Source organism: Maylandia zebra, linkage group LG2 (assembly GCF_041146795.1).
Source record: "Maylandia zebra isolate NMK-2024a linkage group LG2, Mzebra_GT3a, whole genome shotgun sequence".
In the NCBI taxonomy this organism is placed as follows: domain Eukaryota; kingdom Metazoa; phylum Chordata; class Actinopteri; order Cichliformes; family Cichlidae; genus Maylandia; species Maylandia zebra.
In genome coordinates, this window is record NC_135168.1 from 46,118,728 (window position 1) to 46,139,611 (window position 20,884).

Sequence of the window (20,884 nt, forward strand, 5' to 3'; positions counted from 1 at the left end):
CCTGTTCATGATACTTCTGAGATTTCCTCACATTTCGACATGCACTCAAAAGCATCCCTGTGAATAAATGATTAACAGTTTCCCAGAACGTCTCGCAGTTCTTGAACGCAACGCTGTAGTTGTGACGGTTGGTGGCGCTCGCTGCGCGTCCTGAGGCTCACTAAACACCAAGGTGATACTTTTTTATGAGCTTCTCTAGAAGTGTGAATTTAAATCTTCGTAATATCAAACAAAATTTAAAAAAAGATTTAAAACCCTTTTAAACTCAATTTGTCACAAAACAGGCGCTCAGTAGGATGTTTAATCCCTGTTTTCGGTGATAATTCACTGTCTAAGGAGCTTGGAAAGAAAAGCGTCTGGACTTCTTTGAGTTGCTTGAAGACGTTTCACCTTCATCCGAGAAGCTTCTTCGTTAATTCACTCTCATACCTCCTATTTATTTGTAATTTCTATTAAATCAACATCATTTTTGAAACTTCAGTCTTAATCTGAAAGGTTCAATTAGACAGATTTTTAATTTAAGTTGCCCTGAGGCTTGTAGTTGCTCCTCTTGATATCAGTTTATATATTTCAGCAAATAAACTAGCAGCAGCTGGTAAGCAAAACAGATCCACGCTAACCGGTTTGCGAGTGTAACGCAAAGTAACGAATATTACTATTTAAATAGTAACGGCATCCAGAGTAGCTGCTTTTCGGTGTGTGTGTGTGTGTGTGTGTGTGTGTGTGTGTGTGTGTGTGTGTGTGTGTGTGTGTGTGTGTGACATGCGCACATACAACCAGCAGCAGCACCAGCGACCTGCTGTCCGACACCGACACGGCGAGAGGACGGACGCCGAGCGAGGTCTCCGCAGCCGCGGGGATGTAAATGAGACGGGCCCGGGCTTCAGCGGGACGGAGGACAGCTCGTCAGAGAATGCCCCAGCTCGTCCACCGTTAGCCCTCAGATTTACATCACCCAGCACTGAGTCGTGATTGTTTAATAGTTATATATATTTATTTATTTATTTTTATTTGGAAGAGGATTGGACTTCGGTAAAACGTCCTCCAGCCAGCATGCCCCCTCCTCAGAGCCTCCAATCCAGCGGTCTGACCCTCTCAGAGACGAGCATTGGTAGGTGTGCGAGCAAGGTCAGCGGCGTGTCTGCAGCAGGTTTTTCTGTCAATTAAAACCCGTTAAACTGACTTACACTGCGGGGATTTTCTCATGCGTCTTTTACCTCTTCCGTAACACCCAGGTGAGCCTTAAAATGCTCATCCACACCTGTTATTTACATCGGATGAGAGAAATGAAATCGTTTTATGATTTTCTCTCATGTCTTTTAAAAGCAGCCTGAAACACTCGTTGCATCACCGGGCAGACTATTTTTTCCTCTCCCAGGCCGCAGCGCGTCACTGCAGGTGCGGCGGCGCTGAGTAACCAGAGCAGCCTGGAGGTTTGGCTCCGATGGCTGCTGGCTGCCGCACACCCATTTCTTCTTCGTGTTCTTCTTCTCTCTTTCTTTGTCAGCTGGATGCCGGGCAGCTACCATGAAAAATAAATCGATTAAACGATCAAATACCGCGAGAAAAAAAGTCGCGGGAATATATTTGGCAATGCGGGTAATTCTCATCAGATGGCAGCACATCGTTGATTATTCAAACAATAGAAGTTTGCCTTGGAGTTTGTTTGTTTGGTTTGTTTGTTTTTTGAAATCCCTGTAAGGCATGTTGGGCAGGGGCGTTTCTAGGACATTGTTTCATAAAGTGGCACCTTACTCAAAGACATTTGATCAGAAATAAATAGAAAGTGAAGAGTTTATGAAACATTTATTTAATACAAAAACAAGCATTTAAAGTTTCAAATGAGACTACATAAGTAAAAAAAAAAAAGGCATAATCCTACCTCAATAATAACGTAAAGTATGCTTAAGCTACCTAAACGTTTCTCCTTAGTTAACAGAAAATTTTCCATTTTCTTGTTACTTTTGGCTTTTTTATACAGAATTTTAAGTTAAATTAAATAAACCTTGAATCATTTATATTAGATCTGCCATTCAAAAACTAGCACCATGTATCACTTTTAATTTGAAAATCTTCTGTGGCCCACCCAAACCTTTAAATCCATTTCTGTTCTTCTGGTGATTCACTGGATTTCTTTTGGTATTTGGTAGCCACCATACAATTTCCCTCCACAAGCTAATGATCAGTAGAAAAACTGTGCTAGATCAAAACCTGGCCTGATAAAGTTAGACTGACTTTATGTATTAATCTATTTTTTTCTTTTATTAATTTTTAATCCTTTCGATTGTAAACATTTAATGATTGAAATTTAATGGTAATTATATGATCTCTGCCGCAGCCTTTTTGTGTCCCGTGTGTTTGTGCAAATGAGTCCAATTAAAAGTATCAGTTTGACAAGAAACAAAAAATATCAGCCTAGTCGGTTTTAAATGTGGTAAAAGTTTAATAAAACAACAACTAAAGTCCAGTTTAGTTATCAATCCTCTTCTTTTTTCTTCAGCTACATTCAGGAATAAAACCCTCAGAGTTCCAGCCTCTTTGGAACTCCATCTATGCATCCTTTTTCTAAACTGTTTAAGAGTCTCTTTAAAAACTGTTTGGGTTTTTTCCCCCAAAAAAGAGAAAAAGCAGAAAAATTGTGATGCTGAGTTTTCTCATTTTAAAGGTAACATCTTCTAGTTTCTGAAACTGTGCCATTTTATCATGTGTCAGCAGCAAAACCCAGGCCTCACCCTAGCACCAGCTGAATGGTAACATGTTAATCTTGTTGTTACGTTTTGGTGTTGTCGGTGTGTTGCTTTTGGCGTGACTGTTATGTGTTTCCTGTTTTACTTTGAAAGTCTGTGTTATCTTAGTGTTTTCAGTTTACGTTTCCCTGTCTCGTCAGGTCTAATTTGCCCCAGCTGTGTTTCCCTCCTGTTGTCCATTCCCTGATTGCCCTTCTATGTATTTAAGCCTTGTGTTTCAGTGTGTCATGGTCGCGATCTTCCCCCCCGTTGTAAATAGTTTGACGTCTGGTGTTTGGTGATGTAAATAAATGTGGTATTTTGCTTTAAATCTCGTTTTGGGATTATTTTTTATTTTCCTTATTTTTATTTTCCTGCGTTGCACCCCGGTTGCCTAGGCCGGGGTGTAACATATGGGGGCTCGTCCGGGATCGCTGGAGGGTCCGAAGGAGGGACAGCTTCGGCCTTCTGTCTTCGCTGGAGGATCCGAGGGACCGCTCCAGCCTTCTGCAGCTGGTGGGCTGCGTGTCCGTGTGTGCAGCTGGTGGGCTGCGTGTCCGTGTGTGCAGCTGGTGGGCTGCGTGTCCGTGTGTGCAGCTGGTGGGCTGCGTGTCCGTGTGTGCAGCTGGTGGGCTGCGTGTCCGTGTGTGCAGCTGGTGGGCTGCTCATCCGCCTTCGCTGGAGCGTCCGAGGGACCGCTCCAGCCTTCATCCGCCTTCGCTGGATGGTCCGTGGGACCGCTCCAGCCTTCGTCGTCCGCTGGAGGGTCGGTGGGGCCGCTCCAGCCGTCATCAGCTTCGTCTGCCTTCGCTTCAGCCATCCGCCTTCGCTGGAGCGTCCGAGGGACCGCTCCAGCCTTCATCCGCCTCTGCTGGAGGGTCCGGGGGACCGCACCAGCCTTCGTCGTCTGCTGGAGGGTCCGTGGGACCGCTCCAGCCTCCATCAGCTTCGTCTGCCTTCATCCGCCTTCGCTGGGGGGAGGGTCCGTGGGACCGCCCCAGCCTTTGTCGTCGCTGGAGGGTCCGTGGGACCGCTCCAGCCTTCATCCGCCTTCGCTGGAGGGTCCGTGGGACCGCTCCAGCCTTCGTCGTCTGCTGGAGGGTCAGTGGGACCGCTCCAGCCTTCATCAGCTTCGTCTGCCTTCGCTGAGGGGAGGGTCCGTGGGACCGCCCCAGCCTTTGTCGTCGCTGGAGGGTCCGTGGGACCGCTCCAGCCTTCATCCGCCTTCGCTGGAGGGTCCGTGGGACTGCTCCAGCCTTCGTCGTCTGCTGGAGGGTCAGTGGGACCGCTCCAGCCTTCATCGGCTTCGTCTGTCTGGATCAAACTTTTCACTTGGTGTTAAATGTTTGATTTTTGGGTGGGGGGAACTGTTACGTTTTGGTGTTGTCGGTGTGTTGCTTTTGGCGTGACTGTTATGTGTTTCCTGTTTTACTTTGAAAGTCTGTGTTATCTTAGTGTTTTCAGTTTACGTTTCCCTGTCTCGTCAGGTCTAATTTGCCCCAGCTGTGTTTCCCTCCTGTTGTCCATTCCCTGATTGCCCTTCTATGTATTTAAGCCTTGTGTTTCAGTGTGTCATGGTCGCGATCTTCCCCCCCGTTGTAAATAGTTTGACGTCTGGTGTTTGGTGATGTAAATAAATGTGGTATTTTGCTTTAAATCTCGTTTTGGGATTATTTTTATTTTCCTTATTTTTATTTTCCTGCGTTGCACCCCGGTTGCCTAGGCCGGGGTGTAACACTTGTGCTGGGTGAACTGTTCTGATGGCAGCACCAAGTTTCTCATGGTCATTTCACTCCTTCTGTTGCCTGCTGGAAAAGTAGTTTTCTCACAGTAGAACTGTTATTTTAACTCTAAGCTCTGCAAACTCACACATGTATTTCTGGCTCATTAATCTCAGAGGCCGCGTCCTTCTCTACGCAGGCACCATGGAGACAGAAATGAACTGTAGCCATATGTTTTAGTCACACAAGCTCAGTGTGCTTTCTTGTTTATCTCCAGGTTGGAGCATCAGTATTCAGCAGCAGACTTGACCTTGACATGTTCATGTATTGATAAAACTGAGTGTGGAAGTGACTCGGCTTAATCTAAAATGGGCTGTGACCACAGAATAAATCACCGAGGATATAGAAAGAGCGGTTTTGTGCAACCACAGACTGAAACAAATGCACGAGAGTAGATATTGAAGACTGCATCTTAACTTACCAGCCACTGCCTCTCTCTGCCATTCTCCTTTCTTACATTGATGAGGTTTGGCTTTAGCAAATTAAAGGAATATCACCTTAGAGTATTTGACCGTTGAAGGCTGATCTTTGGCACATTGATGTACATATTATTTATAGTTTATGGTCATCTCTTCAATGCTGCAGGTGCTCAAGCTCTTTATTGATCCACCCTGTTGGAATACGTGTAGAACGTGCTTTGGCCCTGTCCTTCACTGAAAAAAGCAAATCACTTTTATAGATGTCATTTGTTGCTCTGAAATTTGTAGATATTGCTCAGCATTAACGGCACATTAACACATGATAGCATTTGAACTTTTACCAATAATAAGTGGGCTGGTCCCGCTCCTCTTCAGTCCAGCGGATACAGGGTCTAAGCTTTATTTTGATTGGATGGACCACAGGACAGTTTTCCATTTTGGCTGAGTCCATATTGGGTGAACTGGATCCTGTCACTGTTTTTTATTTGCATTTAGAGGTTTAACTTTCATTTGTTGAATGTTGTGCAGAGTTCAGGCAAGAGTTTAGACAGAGAGCAGCTTCAGTGGCGTGCGAACCTGCCAAGGAAGTGTCTGGTGTATCCTCTAAACAGATGAACGAGAACTAGGAGATTCGATCGTGGAATCAGGAAGTATAAGACAGTATTTGTAGGAAGAGGTTTGAAAAGTCAAGGAGATGAAGAAAGTAGATGGGAGTATGGGAAAAGGCTTATAGTGAGTTTATGAGAGGCAGAACACTAAGGAAGGAATGATTTGGCTAGGCTGAGAGCTTGAGCTGATAAGAATGCGCAGCAGGTTCAGGTGGTTAAGGATAGAGATGGAAATGTGCTAACCAATCTTGGAGAGTGAGAATATGCCAGAGAAATAGATTTTTAAGAACAAAAGTGATGTGCAGAGCTGCAGTGATCATAGAGGTGATAATCTTCAGTGATCTTCAGTATGGCTTTGTGCTGAGAACGAGCACTGCAGATGCAGTGTTTTAACAATTGTTGCACTGTGTCTTTGTGGGTCTAGAGAAAGCATATGATGGGGTGCTAAGAGAGGAACTGTGGTACTGAAGAAGGAAGTCAGGAGTCGCAGAGACGTATGTGAGGGTGGTGCTTCGATTGAGTCAAAGTAGGCCTTGGCTCTAAACCCCTTCTTGTTTGCAGTGATGATGGACATGCAGGCGTCTCCATGGACTATGATGTTTTCAGACAACATTGTGATCTGTAGTGAGAATAAGGAGCAGGCGGAAGAGAGCCTGGAGAGTGGAGGTATGCCCTGGAGAGAAGAGGAATGAAAGCCAGTAGAAGCAAGACAGAACAGATGTGTGTGAATGAGAAGGAGACAGGGGTTTCAGTCACACTGCAAAGAGTAAGGGTAGTGAAAGTGACAAGTTTAAATACCTGACGTCAACCAGCTAAATCAATGGACCGTGCACGAGAGAGGTGAAGAAGAGACCGCAGGCAGGGTGGAGTGAGTGGAGACAAGAATCTGAACATATCACTTGTAGGTGCTGACGTTAAGAAAAAATCTTTTTTAACCATAGTAGTAAATTTTTCCTAATTTTTAGGTAAGAATTGAATCATTAACTGGGCTAAATTGAAACTCAGTCAGGTCCCTGTGAATATTTCAAACATTCACACATGCAGCAGCTCTTCAGATACTTCAGGTTTTATCACTTCCTCAGAGACACATCAACAGAAGTGCCCACTAATGGTCAAAGCGAGGGCGGCAGAATACTAAGGAACAGTCACGAGTCCCTTTGTGGTTTTTCTCAATTGCTTTCACCCATTATCTCAAAACATTTGCAAAGTTCTCGTTCAGAATTATCAGCGCTTATTTGATGATTCACAAAAATATACAGAAAACCTGCAAGTTAAGGAGGTAATTCTATCAAATTTCTTTTAAGTCACTGAATAAGTCATTGCTGCTAAAAGGGATGAATCCCTCCGACATTGGGTAAAGTAGTCATTTTGCCAGAATGGATGAAGAAATGTGTTGCTTCAGCTGTTGTTCCTTGAAAGCTGTGTCCTTGTTTTCTCTGAAACGGAATATTTACTGTTTCAAATTGTTATGTTTGAGTAGAACTGATGGCCTTTGTGTATCAAATTGAATACTTTTCAGATGCTGGCATCAGGAGCAGGTAGTTTTAATTCTTAGTCTGTGAAGAAAAAAACTATGTAGGCTATAAACTAAAAAGATTTACATTTCCAGAAATGGCTATGCAGTACAGGACAATGTAGTTAATTTAGCAGAGTAAGAAAGGCTCTTCTCACCTTAAGCCACATGAAAGCATGGCTTAGGTTTGCAAAGTTGCATCTGAACAAACCACAAGACTTCTGACAGAGACCAGAGTGTTTGGCCATTACCCGCTGTGCCACACTAGAGAAACCCAAACACAGCATACCAGCAAAAACGCCTCATACCAGCTGTCAGGCAAAGTGGTGGAGGGTTGGTGAGTCCACCATGAACTCCCCTGGATACCAAAGTATTTTAGAGTCAAATGTGAAGGCGTCAGTCTGATAGCTAAAGCATGGCTGAAACCGGGTCATGCAACAGGACTGTGATCCAAGAACAGCAGCAAATCTACAAACGAACGTCTAAAAAAGAAAAGAATCAAGGTGTTACAATGGCTTATTCAAAGTCCAGACCTGAACCTGCATGAAATGCTGTGGCAGGACCATATGAGAGCTGAAGCAAATGCCTGAATCTCTTTACTGCTTGTGCCAGTGTTCATGTTTACTTATTTCTTCTAGGATCCTTTAAGAGAAGAAAGAGGAAATCCATAATTGTGACGGTGATGCTGCTCATTGTGTCTGTGCTCATCCTCATCTTCGGCCTGGCAGCGACTACCAGGACACAGAACATCACGGTGGGCGGCTACTACTCAGGAGTCATTGTGAGTACACATTCGCACCGGCGCCTACCATCGACAGACGCGGCCCAGCAGGCCTGTTCTCTCTTAGGCTGCATGATAAGTGAAGTCGCTGTGCTTCCAGCACACTCGCCACTGCTCACTAGCCCTGATAAACCTCATCACCGAAGGTCTTTGAGCTGTAAATATTACCCACATTTATTATTTAGCATCACTGTCATTATCCACTGAATGAGGTAATATGTTTCAATCTCTAAACCTGTTCGTCACAGTACTTGGCTTTTAGCATTCTCGCTTACATAAATGGTTACTGTAGAGCAGGTTACGCCACGTTAGTCCGATTGATAAATTAATAAAACATATTGGAATTTACTTACAAAGCGAGCATCATAAGATAAAGAGAAATCACAACAACTGTACGATTATGATAAGTATTATTAATACTTGATATATCAGACTTGTGCTGAGCTTGCACTGTGCAATCAAAATTCTGAAATCAAAGCTAGATAAATGCCCTAACAGCTGTTTTCTCTCCTTTCAGCTGGGCTTTGGCTCTTTTCTGGGAATTATCGGCGCTCATTTGATAGAGAACAAGAGGCAGATGGTAAGAGGATTTATATTACCTCTGTGCACTGAGATCTCTTTCAGTGCTTCGTGTCACCTCATCTCAACATCACTGATATTAAACTGAATATTAGTCCCAGTTACCCTGCAGCAGACAAAGCAGTTTGATTATGGGAGCTGCAGTCCCACTCATCCCGAGGAGCTTCATGTGTTGAGTATCGGACAAACTATCCTGAATTTCGGGGTCGGGGTTACGCAGCCTGAAATAGAAATAGGGTGTAAGTGGAGGAAGACAGATGTCCGTGCAGGAATGTGGGGAAGGAAACTTCAGATGAGCGGAGCAGGTGGGAGGAGCCGGGCAGGCTCTGTCAGAGCTGGAGTTAAGAATGTGTTTGTGTCGTGACACTTTTTCCCATCATGCAACAGCATTTAGATGCCTGGAGTTCCAGTCAGCAGGCGTGTGTGTTGAATGAGCCCTGGCACATTACACCACACTCTTGTTTACCACCATAAAATCTCATTACACAGAACATGTGCTGACATTATTTATAGCGTGACTAGTTAGTGACGTTGTAACTGCACTGGTATTAGTTGTCTACATTCATGCACTGCTTTTATTCTGTTTATTTTAACTGTCACGGTGGGTGCACGAGGAGCTGCTTGTGGTCCAAGCTTCCTCTCGGTTCGTAGAGCGAGGTTACTGAGTTCAGCTACAGTATGTTGCCAAAAGCATTTGCGTGTCTGGCTTCACACGCATGAACTTGAGTGACATCCCGTTCTTGATCCATAGAGTTAATATGATGTCACCCTTTGCAGATGGCTTAGCGTATTCTTGCTGTCTTGCAACTGTAACCACATAATTTCCTCAGGGATTAATAAAGTATTCCGATTCTGATTTTACATGGCCCACTTTGTGCTGAGTCGTTGTTGTTATGAGTTTTTATTGAAGAATCCTTGAATTATTTAACATATTTTATACTTAAAACGGAAAGAAAGAGAGTAACTAATCCGATGTATTTTTTTAACCACTTAGCGAGCATACTCTATCGCCCATGTTGCAAGAGGAAAGTATATCCTAGACAGCTGCTATGAGAGGGGCTCTAGGCTTAGATTCCCACATTAGTATTACAGAATTTGAAATGTTAAGCAGACTTATAACTACTACTACATAGCCCCAAACAAATTTTGTTTGTAGGGTTACCCTTTTAAAGGGAGTATAGTGTTTGTTCGGGGAGGCCGCAAAGTCAAACTCAGCCGCAGTCTTGACATCGCCGGCCCACAACAGCTGGTGCCTAAGCTGATATCTTTTTATGCATTCAATTGGCAAATCCCATATAGAGCACACTATTTAAGCTGCTTTAACCTTCCCACAGTTGCTGTGCACTGCCAGCCACTTTGCAACGCACCTCTACCTCAGCTCGTTCTTTTATTGTGTGCCTGATTTTAACCAGCACAGTATCTGTTTTCACTGATGCCTGGTCTTGTCTGTGCCTTACGCTGTCCATGTATGCATGTGGGAAGGGCAGAGAGGTCAAATATAAATAACTGCAGATGGAAAAACAGTCGTCTTTTGACCACGGTTGTCCTGACTGAACTGACCTGCTAAAATAATTATAAAAATATCACAGAGTCTGTGGTGACATATCAAAATGGGTCAAATTTCCAGCGACACTTGCAGTATATAGAGCAGCTTCACTGCTTGGCTGACACGTTTCATTGGGGCTGTGAAGTGACGTCTGAGTAGAAAAGTAAAGCGCTAATTACTGATACTCACAGTGAGAAATATGTGAAGTATTAAGTGTTCATTTAAAAACCTTCCGATCAGTCGTTGTGATATGACCTGTGAAGAAGCAGACTTCAGTAAGGGCATGTTCCTTATTCGTATACATATAGCTGCAGTGTGAGACCGATATCCAACACCATCAGATGATTCCCAAAAAGAATGCAATGTCCACATGTACAAATGCAATAACAAACTTCCTCAAAGTACAGCACTCAAACTACAATTTAAAGACATAGGTCAGAATTCTTTTTAGATGTCTTTAATTTTCTGTCTTTAACTGAGTTTTGTCAGGTCTAATAAGCCCCAGTGTCATTTCTTCAGCTGTAACTTTGAGGCATCAAATAGCAAAAGAAACCAAAAAAATTACAAAAAGACAAATTTTTTTTCAGATTCAAAGGAGCTTGCAAAGAAAAGCGTCTGGACTTCTTTAAGTTGCTTGAAGACGTTTCACCTCTCATCCGAGAAGCTTCTTCAGTTCTAAGGTCAAATGGTGGAGAGTCCCAGATTTAAACCTAGTGGGAGTTTCCCCCACAGAGGGACAAAAGGACCCCCTGATGATCCTCTAATCGCCTGAGCCAAGGTGGGAAACTGGGTGTGGGTCCCAATCAGCCAGAGTTTCGGGTGAGCTCATTGTGAAACCTGGCCCCACCTTATCATGCGAATTCCTTAGCGCATGGCACAACATAGAAGAGCCACCTCCACAGGACAAGACTCAGCAGTTCATCTGCATCTAAAGGTCAAAGGTCACTCTTTCGAGGATGCCAATGTTCACATTTTGGACAGAGAGGACAGATGGTTTGAAAGAGGAGTGAAAGAAGCATCTATGTCCACTGTGAGCGACCATCTTTGAACAGAGGCGGGGCTTACGACACCAACTGTCTGCCATCTATAATCCAGTTTTGAGTTCCCTCCCCAGATGCCTTAACCCCATTTGACCTTAGAACTGAAGAAGCTGCTCGGATGAGAGGTGAAACGTCTTCAAGCAACTTAAAGAAGTCCAGACGCTTTTCTTTCCAAGCTCCTTAGACTACGATGGCCTGGATGACTGAGAACCTTCACAGACTTTTTTTCAGATTGTTTTTACTGACCTTAAAGGACAGTTTGAAAGTGACCATTTATGTGGTTCTTTCTATATGTTGAGAATACACACCTGAGACATAGTTTCTAAGTTACTGAGGCTTTTTGTCAGTTTTCAACCAATACATCATTAAGTTGTCCTTGAAGAATTTGGTGGCTGTAAGCCAAATCTTATTTAAATTTTCATTATGAGAATTCATTCAAAACTTTTCCAGCTATCATGCTTACAGACAGAATGACACGCACACAAATGCTACTAAAAACATTAACTCTTTGGTGGTTTTTAAATGTGATTGTTAAAGCTGACCAATCATCCTTTTTTTACTCTCTGACATATATAACAAGACAGTCTCATAGCAGTTTGTGATAACAGCTGACCTACTCATCCATGTTTCTGCAGACATAAATTGTCCATCCTTCTTACCGTGTTCCTGAACACAATTTTTTTGGCTGCCATGTTGACACTTCCCCTCTGAAGAGTGTGGACAAAAATGTAACATTTCATATTCATTAACAAATCGATGGCTTTTTCCTGTGTATTTCACATTCTGCTATGAGACGAGGCTGTTTACGTACTCTACATATTGGTCAATTCCACAAAGTGATAGATAATGAGGTCACATAAGTGGTGCATGTGAGCTAAACGCTCAGGCTTCAGTTTGCTCTGAACATTTAGTTCCCTTTTTTCTACTATTGGATTTTTATGATTATAAAAGAAAGAAGGCTTCCCCTTAGTATGGTGATCTCAGGGATACAGCTCTGGGTGTGAGCACAGGAGGTCTGCCCACCTTCTGTGTGTGAGGGGCAGCCAATCAGAGAATAGGCAGCATAAAAAAAGAGGGGTGGGGGGACTTCAGAGTTTCTGCACAAGGTACACAAGAGATTAGTTTGAACTTTGACTCATGAAAAGCTACTTTAGTAATCTCCAAGAACAACCACGTCCACTTTTAAAAGGTCAGAGGAGCTTCAGCCTTTCAATCTGGACTCAGATCTGATTGTGGAAACTGTACCTCAAGCTGCTCAGTCTGTGGTGTCACTTCACACTCCCTCCCTCCTCTGTGGTGGGGCGGCTCCAGAGGAGTGGGGTGATGTGTAACCGAATACTGGCTGTGTTTCACCGAAGACTGAAAAGAGAAGAGGTCTGTGGATGGGTTTAGGTAAAGGGTTGCACTGCGAGTGCTAGATGTTTCCACTAACTGGATCTGAACTGTACTTCTGCACACTGATATACATGAGTGTACTGCAATTTCAGCTGGTTTAAGGCCACTGGTGAGAAAAGAAAATGAGAATGATGCACGTTTATGTTAAGATTTACCCTTCTATTGAAAACCCAAATATGAAGCTCGGGCCTCTCCATCTTCTTCCACAGTTAGTGGCATCCATTGTCTTCATCAGCTTTGGAGTGGTGGCTGCCTTCTGCTGTGCCATCGTCGATGGAGTATTTGCAGCGAGGCACATTGTAAGTATCACAAAAGCTTATTTAACTTATCCTGTAAATTTAGATCATTCTAATTACACACTAATAACGGGCTTCTTATTGGGCGCCAGGCTACATTAGACGCATCCCCTCCTCGACGTCCTGCTCACATCTTTCAGGCTGGGGTAGCTGCCACACCCTTCTTGTGAGACAGAAGGGTGTCTCACAAGATGATTTATTTTGTGGTAGAAGACTGTTATTCTCCATGATGCAAAGCACAGAAAACAACAAGTAACCACTAATGCATTCTTAAAACAATTATGCTGAAGTAAGTTAGGGCAGTGTGAAAAGGGAGATTCCCATTAGCAGGTTTTCGTTCGCCACTAATGGCGTCAGTGAAGTGGAACATTTTCCTTTCAAACAGCATTTGGTACACTAGACTCTGAAGAGGCGCACTGTTGAATCAAGTGAATTTAGGAGCATTAATTGAGGAGCATGGTCGTTAAACTTATCTATTTTTGCTATATTTGGTAGCAGTTTTAAACCACACGTTCATTTTTTGTTCTTTGAGGACACAGAAAGTGAAAGCACAGTCTTGATTTTTACAGCTGATTGAATGTCAGTGTTATTTGTGATATTAATGATTTTCATCTGAAGTGCTTGCTCAAAAAGGCTCTTGTTTGCATCAGAGAACAGTGAGGTCAGTTTTATTCTTATTGATTTGGTAATACATAAAAGCTCCTTTTTATCGTAGCGTATACTGAACGATCCAGAGTATGCTACACAGTGTCATCAAGTGGCTGGTTGGCTGTTTTCTGTATTTGCACGTGCAGTCACAACTTCAAACTTGGCCTGAGAGTTAACGTCGGCTGTCTGACCAGACATTCACTTGAAGGATCATCACTTGTGATTGATGAGAGCAGTCTTCAGTTCTCACCTTCTTGCAACTTTCTCCTGTTTTCTAAAAAGAAATTCAAATAAACGCACCTGGATCAGAGTGCTAGTAGTGTTGCACTGGTCCCCAAGGAGACACCTCATATAAAATGTTTGCTGGTATGTGTGTTTTTATTATTAAACTGTAATAATGAGTAGGGACATAGTTGTTAGTAATTAAATATAAAAGTAGTGAGGGTTTACAGATATAATCTCAGCATAATCTTAGTATATATTTAAGTATGCTGAGTGTTTCCTCTGAAACGTCTGTCATTCTTCCAGGGTTGTTTTTGTTTTTTTAAACTTTAAAATAACTTGAACAGGGGAAAAATTATGTAAATAAACCATAAAACTCAATATGGCCTGATCACAGTTTGCTGTCCTCGTCAAACTTTCAAAGTAGATTTATTTTTGACCCCAGTATTTTTTCTTTCCCAGTAAAAAACAAAGTCAGACCAAATATACGTTTCCCAGGGCCATAAAATAAACTGACCCAAGCAGTGTTACTTTTGGACGCCTGGTCATGTAGCAATAATTCACCCTGACGATTTTACCTTTGTGCATTTTCTGAAGAAACTGCAGCGTGAACGCTTAAATCTGAATGTATGAGCTGAAATGAAATAATTGATGAATTTTAAGTTAAAAAGTTTGAAGGAGATAAAGAAAAAAAAATGAATTTTTAACCTGAAAACAAAAGTGCTGAACTGCTAAAAGCTGACGTTCACACAGAAGAAGAATGTCCAAAAAAGGAGAATTTAACGGTGTTTGAATGGTTTTTCTAAGTTGAATGGTTTTGAAGGAGTTAGATGCCAAAAACGTACGGAAAAGAAAATAATAAAGAATAGAAGAACAATACTGTGAATGCTTTTCAAGCATTCCCACTAGAAATGGTCCACATGTTTGATTTAGCAAAGATTTTAGACCAGATGTCCATCTTAATATAGCATTCCATGTGGGATGTAGGTAAGGAGGACATGCAAAGGGTTTGTGTTACAGAGGGGGATGCTAGAGATGAAGGCAAAATGATGCTGTCAGGCAGATTTGGGGTCACTATCCAGAAACAAAAAAAAGACAAAACAAAGGAAAAAGTGCAAGCTTTGGTGACCAGAGAGGAAACATGGAACAAATGAAGAAGCAGCATGTACTAGAAAGTGAAAAAGAAGTGAGAAAATGTGAAAAAATCCATATTTGAGTTTTTTAGGGAGAGGGGACACAGAGGGGGGAAAGGAACATAGAGCCCACGAGATGACTGGCAAAATAAGACAGGAAGTAACAAAACATGACAACACCTATACTGAGAGAGACTTAACAGGACCCAGGAAACACAGGGCAGGCTCATAAAAGCTATGAGACAAAAACAAAACACCTAAAGCAAAATACTTATAGAAAATAGACATTAACTGAATCTCAAGGACTAAATTGTAACCAGTAACTTAAAACTCCACCTGAAGAAGAATAAACTCAAAGCTACTGTGGGGATCACTAAAGGAAGCAGCTGAAAGAAGACAAATTTTACAAAATAAAGCTTTAAAACATGTAAGACAGAATTATGTAAAATCTCTCCTGTTAAAATGGTAGCTGGTTATATTAAACTGGCCCAAAGTTTTTTATAAAATGGTCTGTTTATGTGCATGTAATCCCTGTGAGCCTGAAGACGGCTGTAGAAGCTCAGTTTCTGACAGTTTTTTCTACCCTTTGTTGCTGTATGATGTAAAAGAGATAGGATATCCTTAATCCCCGCCCACCTGCTTTTTCAAATCTTTTGCTTACAAGAAGCAGCCAATCAGAACAAAGTTGGTTTAAATGGATGGAAAAGTCTTGTTTCACAGAGTGTATGAATTGAGGCCCCTTAGATAAATTAGCTTTTTTTTTGTTTTGTTTTTTGCTTTTCTTTAACTTCCCAACATGGAGCTGGAAATGTCCATAGCAGGTCTAATATAAAACTTTATTATTAATTTTAGTTGGCAAACAAAATAAGACTATTCCAGCATTTTCATATTCATCAGTTCTTTCTTTTATGCCGTTTCTTCTGCAGGACCTCAAGCCTCTGTACGCGGGCCGCTGTGCTTATCACACCAGTGACACGGCGTCTGAGCATGATGTAAGAAAGACATTTAACTCATATTCAATGAGCCATTAAATGCTGTCTGTCAGTGTGATCATTATTTGTATAGGCTTGAATTGTTGGGGGGCTGAATAATCCATGCAGGCTCAACGAGAAGAGACATAAGCTAATTTTTGCACTTCAGGTGCCATGTCATACAGCAGGCATATCCTGTAACCTGCGAGTGAAGAGCAACACCTGCTACTGCTGCGACCTCTACAACTGCGGGAAGTGAGTATGCCGAGGGGGTCGCGCACCCTCAGAACCTGTGCCTACTCGCTATACAGTGTTTATATTTTGATGTGCGCTCCTGTGTCATTTTAATTTGCACTGCAGCAGTGATTGTATCAGACCAGGATGTTTCTTTTCTTTTTTAACCTTTGTTTCAGAGAACATCCTCTTATGGGACCTCAGAATAAAGATGTTTTGAAAAAGTTTAAGAAATCATCCATGATTTGGAAGTAGGTCCCTTTTTTCTAGGCTATTAATGCCCAGTATTGATCAACTCGGTCTTGTCTTGTCTTATTTTATTTTTTAAGAAAACATCATAGAAATGTGTTGTAGGTTGTCATTTCCTCTGCATGTTTGTGTGTCACCAACCTCAGTCCGTGTCTCCTCCCAGCTTTCCAGCAGCAACCTCTGAATGTTTATAACCATAAATCAACCCCAGTTTTGTTTTTCTGTGTCTTGTTGATGTAGGTGCATCTTTAAAAACTACTAAACACTGTCAGTGATTTTTCTGGCTTGACTATAAGCTTTCACCCTCTCTGTTTTACCCCACTGGCCTAGCCGTGTTGAGTTAATGGGAGGCTACCATGAATATACAGATGTGAAAAGCTGCCAGGACGTCATACACCTCTACCACCTCTTGTGGTCGGCTACGATCCTCAACATCGTGGCCCTCTTCCTGGGCATCATTACTGCAGCAGTGCTGGGAGGCTTCAAAGACATGGTGCGTGCACTGAACGAGCATGTCAGATTTATCAGTAGCCGCTTCTCTGTAATCGCAGCTCTCTAACTGTTACATCAATGCACTCTGTTGCTTCATCAGACACCTGCTCCTGCCTCAGAGAGCACATCTGAACCAGAGGCCATCACAGCTCCAGTCCCTTCAGAGATTCCCCCGCCCGTCACGTCTCTCAACCCATATTACAACACCGCCCCCTGCCTGCCACCGTACTCGGCCTACGACCTGCAGGTATGCAGCTGCTTTAAAGGTGCAGTTGAGAAGTGTGTGCTTCTAATTATTTATGGACAACAGTCAAGCTCTTTATCAGGAAATTTGTGTTAGTAGGATCTAATGACGATTGTTTCTAGGGTTACCAATTGGATCCATATAAAGTATCTCATGGTCCTCACGCATTTGATGCCAGCATACAATAGCTCAAAGCATATATATATTGTAATAAATGTTTTCCTTTATTCGCAGGGCTCCTATGTGTTCCCTGACTCTTCAGGCCTGTCAGACGATTCCCAGTCTGGAGCCAGCCACCTCTGGCCTACAATGATCCCTCCACGCTACTCCCCTCCTCACAACCTTCCAGATGAGAAGCCCCCACCATACAGCCCGTAAGACAGCTGCGAGAAAAGGAAACACCTGAAACATCATCGGGTGTTTGCACAGTTCCTCTGGACTTTTCTTCATAATCCTTCAGAAGAGTGTTGAAGAAAAAGAGGCGAGGAAGGGGAGGAGAGCCACAGAGCACACTAACTTTGACTTCAGCCCAAGGCGAGGGAGAAAGCATTCGTCTCCCCGGGCACCGCTCACACTCTTCTGGCCTGCACTGTGTGTGTTTGTGCACATGCACATCGAGAGAGACAACCTGGTCAAAGCCAGGACTGTTTACACATCTATCTGCCTTATGCAACGTAAACAGACTTCCAGTGTTAGATGTATTCTGTAAAAGGACAAAACGACAGAGCTCATGCTTTACATTCACCTCTCTTTTGCAGAAACTGTAAATGCTTCCTCCATCAAGATGGAGATCCCGTCCTCACTGGGAGGATGAGTACAGCTACATGTGCAAGGTCGACGTTGAGCTAGGTGAAAGCTTTGGCATATTTCTTAAAATCTGAATCAGCTAGATAATTCCAAACTTAAAAATTGTAGGCCCGGGCGTTTGTTTCTGTAGCAGTCAATAGTGTCCCTGTGCATTATTACAGGCAGAGTTAGCAGAACTGGAGGTATTACATGCTCATAATGTATGTGCAGCAGTATAATATGCAGTTAGGCCTAGCATATACAAACAGACCAAGATTCCTATTTATCAAATCTTCACGTTATGTTTAAGAATATCCTGATCAGTGTGTGGCAAACTTTGCAGAGCAGCATTAATGAAGAAATAAGCTATTGTACCTACAGTAGTTGTTGAGGATAATCAGATACCAGTTACACTCCAAACCTCATTTACTGTGTTTCCACTAACAGCAGCAAAGCAGGTAAGCATCATATATGTGTCTCTCTCTTTGTCAAGTAGCAGTAGTAGCACGTTTGTGTCAGAAGGGTCATTCCATATAAAATCAGTCAAACCTGATCCACCGAATCTGCTGAGGGTTTGTTGTGCAGACAAAGAAAAATAAGTGAAATCCATCTTCAAGAAGCAAAAAAGGTCCAGCGTGATCATTTCAGTAGATTAGACAGAATCTAAAATTATCAGACACCTACCAAAGGCTGCAACTTCACAGGTGTTATACAACACTAGATGTCAGTTTTCAAACATAAGGAATCACGGCTAGAGGCTGAGGCTGAGAACTAAATGGAGGGAAAAATGAAACGTTTCATAAGCTATTACCTGTTTGAAATCCTACAAAGTGATATGACCATTTAAAAGTTACCCACAATGCATTTTTGAGGTTTTCTCCAACGAATTCTCAGAAAACATCCAGGATACCAACAACACTTGTTTCTGTTCCTCGCGTGCAATTTGGACTGGAGCTATCACATGATACTGATTAGGTATATTGATTATAAAGAAATAGATCAGACCAAAAATGTAAATTTAGCTTTGGATCCTGTACTGAAATTTCACCTGGTTAGCTCCAGTACTTAAGAAGTGAAATAATAAGCCCATCTAAGAATACAAATGTGAGTGTGGCCATCATTAAAGCCTGTGGTCAATAGCAATCAGTTTGCAAGTTTAAGTCTACTTGAATTCATTTACACAAAACCAAACACTCAGCAGTTAATGGTTATAGATAGAAACGTGTGGCATACAGTAACCAATTAATATACACATTAAAATGTTTATAGATTATTGTAATATGCACAACTAAAATAATTGAATTGGCAGATTCATAAAATCTAATTTAATCTTCTAGGACAGACTGCTTGCAGATACAATGACCAATAAGCCTCCATGCCTGCACGCCATTTTCAGTCTCTATTAGCCTTCCCACATAACAAAATCCCCAGCACATGACACATATGCTGACATTCATGTATATATATATTTTTTGTTGTTGAGTTTTTAGTGGCTCAGCACCCGTTAATCCGATTTTTCGTTCACTTAAAAAGCGCCAGTTTTTCGACCTGCCCTCATGTACGTTAATCTGAACATTTTATAGTACAAAGGAAACATTTCCCCTGAAGTTATTGTGCACATTAAACTATCCTCTTCTTAAGGGGTTCAGGTTGGAGCCTCACTCTGGTTTTTCTTTTTCTATGGAATGACCCAGGAGTTTGTGAGGCTCAGTGTGAACAGTCAGTGCTGGATTCGCTGATATGAAACCTCGTCAATGTCCAAGAAAGCAGTCACTGTCAGCTTTGATCACGGCTTTTCCAAATTTAAACTGCACATTCTTCTTCGTCACGTCATTAAAACTTGTTTTATGTAACTCACATAGTGCTGTTTCTTTTTTTATCTACTCGGTGTTGGTTACCTCTCCAGTAGGTCACAGGAGCAAAGGAGGAACTTCTGCCACAGCTTCACCTATTTTGAGGTGCATGGAGTAAGATGTAAAATTTTCAAGAGGTCAAACAACACCGGTAGCACCTCTACTACATATGAGGCAGATTATATTTTTTTTCTGCTTCATACTTCTGTAATTGTATATTTTCTGACGTGATAAAGGAAACCAGCAGTTGTTTTACACACTAATGCTGGAGGTTTGACATCTTTTGCACTATGGTGCTATGTATTCGTGGTTTGCAGGGGATAAAATTACCCCCTGTAATTTTTCATTTTTAGGTCACTGTGAGTTTAGGTCATTGTGAACAACTGCTGAGTGGTTTGCTATTAATTTGGTACACACGTCCCCCATACTGATCAATTGTATTCAGTGCTCTGAACTTAACTTCCTAAAGCGGACGTTACGCTCGGTTCCACCTTTATAGTTGTTAGACGCAACTAGAGCAGCTGTACATGGTTAACACTTCAAAAGATTTGTCTTACAATGTGTGTGACAAACTGAAAAACTAAGCTCACTCTTAATGCTTCCATCAAAATTAAGAGGGTAAGTAGTAAATAATCAGCAAGTCTGGTGAGGTTTTGGCACCTTGCAGGTCTGGAGCATTCAGATGAGTGTTACCATAACGCCACAATCTCCCCAGGAGTGGACATCCCAGCAAATTTACCCCAAGGTCAGAGCATGCAATGTTCAGAGAAAGTGCAAAAACCCCGGAGCTACATCTCAGACAGGCCTCATTTAGCATGCTAAATGTTAAAAGTCCAGGACAGTGCAAGGACCTTATAACAGCTGTCAAGCCCGATGGTGGAGTGATGACTTGAGCTCATCTTACAGCCACAGGACCTGGGCACCTTGCAGTCATTGAATCAACCATGAATTTCTCTGTACAGCGTGGTATTCTAATGTAAGGCCATCTGTCTGACAGCTAGAGCTTAGCCCAAATTGGGGAATGCAGCTGGACAATGATCCCAAGCACAGCAGCAAATTTGAATGGCAATGGCCCAGTCAAAGTCCAGACCTCAATGCTGTCGTGGAACCTTAAGAGAGTCGTGAATGTGTGCAAACCTCCATGAAGTGAAGAAACAATAAAGAAGAAAAGGGTAAAATTCCTCCACGATGTGAGAGACTGATAAAGTCATACAGAAAGCGAAAACAAGTTATTGCTGTTAGAGATGGTTCTACGGGCTAATGAAACATGGGGTTTACTTTCTCAAGCAAAACCTTCATGGTTTAAAAAAAAAAAGAAAAAAAAAAGACTGTGGTAAATTTAAATGTTCCCCACTGGTTTTGTTGGAA

The 20,884-nt window shown here is 42.3% G+C and overlaps 1 protein-coding gene across 2 annotated transcripts; it reads left to right on the forward strand.

The window, feature by feature from the left end:
* Positions 1–769: 769 nt before the first annotated feature.
* Positions 770–19,516, forward strand: tmem255a (transmembrane protein 255A). 2 transcript variants are annotated; one of them, XM_024805237.2, is made up of 10 exons: positions 770–1,111; positions 7,686–7,828; positions 8,346–8,408; positions 12,598–12,687; positions 15,614–15,679; positions 15,828–15,913; positions 16,072–16,143; positions 16,466–16,634; positions 16,734–16,880; positions 17,112–19,516. In XM_024805237.2, exons 1-10 carry the CDS (start codon positions 1,054–1,056, stop codon positions 17,253–17,255), a joined length of 1,038 nt encoding a protein of 345 aa, XP_024661005.1. In that variant the 5' UTR covers positions 770–1,053; the 3' UTR covers positions 17,256–19,516. The 2 variants fall into 2 exon arrangements, with proteins under 2 accessions (XP_024661005.1, XP_024661006.1); XM_024805238.2 differs by having other exon boundaries at positions 16,472–16,634.
* Positions 19,517–20,884: the final 1,368 nt, after the last annotated feature.